This window comes from Triticum aestivum, chromosome 7D (assembly GCF_018294505.1).
Source record: "Triticum aestivum cultivar Chinese Spring chromosome 7D, IWGSC CS RefSeq v2.1, whole genome shotgun sequence".
NCBI lineage: Eukaryota > Viridiplantae > Streptophyta > Magnoliopsida > Poales > Poaceae > Triticum > Triticum aestivum.
Genome location: NC_057814.1, coordinates 114,945,515 through 114,951,336, shown reverse-complemented (window position 1 = coordinate 114,951,336; position 5,822 = coordinate 114,945,515). Strand labels below are relative to the sequence as shown.

Here is a 5,822-nt window from a genome sequence, read left to right as displayed (position 1 = left end):
ATGCTTAATGCTTGTCACTAGGGCCCGAGTGCCATGATTTCAGATCTGAACCTATTATGTTTTCATGAATATATGTGAGTTCTTGATCCTATCTTGCAAGTCTATAGTCACCTACTATGTGTTATGACCCGGCAACCCCGAAGTGACAATAATCGGGACCACTCCCGGTGATGACCGTAGTTTGAGGAGTTCATGTATTCACTATGTGTTAATGCTTTGGTCTGGTACTCTATTAAAAGGAGGCCTTAATATCCCTTAGTTTCCATTAGGACCCCGCTGCCACGGGAGGGTAGGACAAAAGATGTCATGCAAGTTCTTTTCCATAAGCATGTATGACTATATTCGGAATACATGCCTTTTTCATTACATTGATAAATTGGAGCTAGTTCTGTGTCACCCTATGTTATGACTGTTTGATACGTCCATTTTGCATCATGCTTTTATATCGATATTTATTGCATTATGGGCTGTTATTACACGTTATGTCACAATACTTATGCCTATTCTCTCTTATTTTACAAGGTTTACATAAGGAGGGAGAATGCCGGCAGCTGGAATTCTGGGCTGGAAAAGGAGCAAATATTAGAGACCTATTCTGCACAACTCCAAAAGTCCTAAAACTCCACGAAAGTTATTTTTGGAAATAATAAAAATATTGAGCGGAAGAAATACATCAGGGGGGCCTCCACCTGGCCACGAGGGTGGGGGGCGCGCCCTACCCCCCTGGGCGTGCCCCCTGCCTCGTGGGCCCCCTGTTGGCCCTCCGGTGGCCATCTTCTGCTATATGAAGTCTTTCGTCCGAAGAAAAATCATAAGCAAGCTTTCAGGACGATACTCCGCCGCCACGAGGCGGAACCTTGGCGGAACCAATCTAGGGCTCCGGCAGAGCTGTTCTGCTGGGGACACTTCCCTCCGGGAGGGGGAAATCATCGCCATCGTCATCACCAATGCTCCTCTCATCGGGAGAGGGCAATCTCCATCAACATCTTCACCAGCACCATCTCCTCTCAAACCCTAGTTCATCTCTTGTATCCAATTCTTGTCTCCAAGTCCTGGATTGGTACCTGTAGGTTGCTAGTAGTGTTGATTACTCCTTGTAGTTGATGCTAGTTAGTTTATTTGGTGGAAGATCATATGTTCAGATCCTATATGCATATTAATACCCCTCTGATTATGAACATGAATATGCTTTGTGAGTAGTTACGTTTGTTCCTGAGGACATGGGAGAAGTCTTGCTATTAGTAGTCATGTGAATTTGGTATTCGTTCGATATTTTGATGAGATGTATGTTGTCTATTCTCTAGTGGTGTTATGTGAACATCGACTACATAACACTTCACCATTATTTGGGCCTAGAGGAAGGCATTGGGAAGTAATAAGTAGATGATGGGTTGCTAGAGTGACAGAAGCTTAAACCCTAGTTTATGCGTTGCTTCGTAAGGGGCTGATTTGGATCCATATGTTTCATGCTATGGTTAGGTTTACCTTAATACTTTTGTTGTAGTTACGGATGCTTGCAATATAGGTTAATCATAAGTGGGATGCTTTTTCAAGTAAGAACAGCACCCAAGCACTGGTCCACCCACATCAAATTATCAAAGTACCGAACGTGAATCATATGAACGTGATGAAAACTAGCTTGACGATAATTCCCATGTGTCCTCGGGAGCGCTTTTCTCTATATAAGAGTTTGTCCAGGCTTGTCCTTTGCTACAAAAAGGATTGGGCCACCTTGCTGCACTTTATTTACTTTTGTTACTTGTTGCTCGCTACAAATTATCTTATCACAAAACTATCTGTTACCTATTATTTCAGTGCTTGCAGAGAATACCTTGCTGAAAACCGCTTATCATTTCCTTCTGCTCCTCGTTGGGTTTGACACTCTTACTTATCGAAAGGACTACGGTAGATCCCCTATACTTGTGGGTCATCAAGACTCTTTTCTGGCGCCGTTGCCGGGGAGTGAAGCGCCTTTGGTAGGTGGAATTTGGTAAGGAAAAATTTATATAGTGTGCTGAAATTTACTGTCACTTGTTACTATGGAAAGTAATCCTCTGAGGGGCTTGTTCCGGGCATCTTCACCCCGACCAGTAGAGCAAAGAGTTGCTCCTCAACCTACTGAACCTACTGAAAATGAAGATGTTCACTTTGAGATTCCTTCGGGTATGTTAGAAAAACTGCTAGCTAATCCTGTTGCAGGAGATGGAACAAAGCATCCTGATGAGCACCTAATATATGTGGATGAAGTTTGTGGATTATTTAAGCTTGCAGGTATACCCGGTGATTTTATTAAGAAGAAGGTCTTCCCTTTATCTTTGAAGGGAGATGCATCGACATGGTATAGGCTATGTGATGATACGGGATCATGGAACTACAAACGATTGAAATTGGAATTTCATCAGAAAGTTTATCCTATGCACCTTGTTCATCGTGATCGCAATTACATATATAATTTTTGGGCTCGCGAAGGAGAAAACATCGCTCAAGCTTGAGGGAGGCTTAAATCAATGTTATTTCATGCCCCAATCATGAACTTCCAAGAGAAATAATTATTCAAAGTTTTTATGCTCGGCTTTCTGAAAACAATCGCACCATGCTCGATACTTCTTGTGCTGGCTCTTTTATGATGAAGACTATTGAATTCAAATGGGATTTATTGGATAGAATTAAACGCAACTCTAAAGATTGGGACCTCGATGAAGGTAAGGAGTCAGGTATGACACCTAAGTTTGATTGTGTTAAATCTTTTATGGATACCGATGTTTCCCGTAAGTTTAGCACTAAATATGGACTTGACTCTGAGATAGTAGCTTCTTTTTGTGAATCTTTTGCTGCTCATATTCATCTCCCTAAGGAGAAGTGGTTTAAATATCATCCTCCCATAGATACTAAGTTATCCAAGTGTGGTTGAATTGACAACTCAACTGCTAATACTTGAGAATATTCTTTGGCTCCCCTTGTGTCGAATCAATAAGTTTGGGTTGAATACTCTACCCTCGAAAACTGTTGCGATCCCCTATACTTGTGGGTTATCATTCCGCGAGAGGCATGGTTGTACTTTCGCCAGAGGCACGGCCGTGCCTCCTAGTAGATGAAAAAAATCTTCTTTTTCTCCTTCCGCGAGAGGCACGGTTGTGATTCCGCAAGAGGCACGGGCGTGCCTCTTTCGGAAAGGGAAAACCCCCGTGCTCCCGATTCGTTTTTTTCGTCCTGTTTTTTTCGTGAAAAAAAAGTTCAACAAAACCTATCAACATGGATACTAGTTTCGGAGATCTCGACGCGAGGAATCCAACGGTGAAAACGGTTCGAGATTTGGACGCATGACTTAAAAGATAAAACGTTTTGAATAAACGAATCTATGAAAAAGGGAAAACTCTCAGGTTTCGACAAGTGGCGCCCATGCAGCGCGCCACTTGTCACAACCTAGGAAGGTGGGAGTGATCTTTGCAACGAGTACTCCTTAACTAGTGATTTTGTGAGTTCTGAGACCGGGAATCCTATTAATCCTGCTCGATCGCTCACATATGGGCTGGCGCATATTCTGAAAAAGGTTTTTCTTTCTCTATGTGTTTACTTTCTTTTGAGTTTTTCTTCTTTTTTTCATTTTGCAATTCCTTTTTTTTGAATTTTTGGGAATATTTTTTGAAATTTGCAAACACATTTCGAATTTATGAATAATTTTCGAATTTCATGAATAACTGTTGAAACTCATGATTTTTTAAAGTTTGGAACAATAATTGAAACTCGTGAATATTTTTTGAATCGTTGGTTTCTTTAATCAATGTGGGAACAATTTTTGAAATTCGAGTTGTTTTACTAATTGATGAATATTTTTTGGATTGACGATTTTTTAAATTCATGAACTTTTTTAAAATTGGGAAAAAATTGTTCATGAACATTTAAGAATCGACAAATATTTCTTGAAAGTTTGGAAAAGTTTTGAATTCATCAACATTTTCTGAAATTCAAAAATATTTTTTGAATTCATAAACATTTATAATCCACGTTCATTTTTTAAGTTGCTACAGTGATATGTTTGTTTTCTTGGAAAACAAGACTCAAAGCGGGTCGTCTATTATTTTCAAAACTAAAACCAGTCTAATAGTCTGAAATCACTAATTAAAGAGTACTCTTTTCAAAGATCACTCGCACATTCCCGGGTTGCGATAAGTGGCGCACTGCATGCGTGTCACTTGTTGCAATTTGAGAGTTTTTTTCATATATTCATATATTCAAAATATTTTATTTCTTAAACAGTGCGTCCAAATCTCAAACCGTTTTCACCGTTGGATCTCTCGCGTCAAGATCTTCCAGCCTAGATCCCATGTTAATTGGTTTCTACAAACGAAAAAAAAATCAAACCGGGAGGAGGGAGCACATTTTTCCTTTTCGAAGAGGCACCCCTACCCCCAATCTTTGCCTCCATGAGAGGTAAATTTGTCATGCCACGTGGCATCTTAATCTCGCTCCAATCTTTCCTTTCCATATCCACTATGACTATTACCGAATAACGAGTAGGGAAATGCATAGTGTTATTTAGGAAGGTGCTTTCCGAATAACTAATTGGATATGTACTGAAATCATTGTGTTGTGTGAAAGTCCATCCTCCAGTATCTGATGAGTAGATCATGTCTGCCGACAGGCCATATGTCTGACATGAGTTCAGGGGCACCAACACGACGAAGCGGGAAGGAATGGCCGCGTCAGAACCCAAAAAGTATTTGCCTGGGCGGAAAAGCGGAAGGTGATCAGGCAATTCTATAGGAGACAACGAAGTCCACTCCTGAGTGGCAGGATTGCAGACAACGTAATCGAATTCGTCGGCCTCAGGCCATTCAAAAAATTGCTCGGGTTTTCCTTTGGGAAGAGAATTCCAACCGAGTTGCTTGGGATAGGGAACTTTCCAGCATTTGCAAAAGAGAAGGCTGGTGCTGCACTGCGTGACACTGAAATGCTTATAGCTGCTGCGTAAGAAAGAGAGGTCGGGGTCGACCATGGGAGGACCTTTTCCGGACAAATTGTGGAAACGGAAACCGTGATCATTGTAGAAGAAGCCGGACATGGCCTGCGGTGACCTCTTGCGGATGTGGGAGTAGTAGCAGAGGGCGAGCCACTCTTTGGACACGCACTTGAAGCGGCACAGCGGCCTGCCGGGCACCCGTGACAGGATCTCCATGAGAGCGTCCTCCGGAAAGCTCGCTGCTGGAACCTCGTCCTCCTCCTGCCGCACATCCTTCAGTTTCTTTTCCTCCTTCTAAAAATGGTAGTATAAAGAATTCATTCAGTGATTCAGGTTCCCGGTACCAACTTCGAGACCTAGGATTGGAAGGACGATGTGAGCAAACCTCAGATGCCGTGGGAATGACGGCGAGGCCTCGCAGCAACGGCAACGGCGCCGGATGCGGAGAACGGGATGGATCTTCCTCGTCCCGGCCTCCGCGGGCGGCTGCCGGCTCACCGTAGCCGTGCTCGCCTCCGCTACCTCCTAGCGGCATTGCCTCCTCCATTTCGGCGCCCTCGGCAGGGGCCGTCGCCGGCCGGCGGCACAGGTCGGCTCGTCGAGGGTTTGGAAAGGGGATGGGACGGGCGGCGGCGACGTCTGTTGTTTCGTCATGTGGCGCTTCTTAAGGAAGCACTGAGGGTCAAGATGACCATCCTGGTCGCGGTAGCCATAATGAGGATGAGAGCAGTCTTGACCGTCAATGGGAGTGGGCAAGAGCAGCAGAGCACTGCAGCGGGAAAGAGTCGAAGCGGTGCAGCAGGCGACATAGCATGAGCTCAAGCAGTGAGCGCAGAGGGAACCTCAAGTAAACCAGGGCCAC

At 43.7% G+C, this 5,822-nt stretch overlaps 1 protein-coding gene across 1 annotated transcript; it reads right to left on the bottom strand.

Annotated features, from left to right (window-relative positions):
- Nucleotides 1–3,899: 3,899 nt before the first annotated feature.
- On the bottom strand, nucleotides 3,900–5,495 carry LOC123170935 (F-box/kelch-repeat protein At5g15710-like). Its single transcript, XM_044588641.1, has 3 exons — nucleotides 5,346–5,495; nucleotides 4,408–5,254; nucleotides 3,900–3,958 (listed from the first exon to the last, which is right to left on the bottom strand). The coding sequence occupies exons 1-3, from the start codon at nucleotides 5,493–5,495 to the stop codon at nucleotides 3,900–3,902; spliced, it is 1,056 nt and encodes a 351-aa protein (XP_044444576.1).
- Nucleotides 5,496–5,822: the final 327 nt, after the last annotated feature.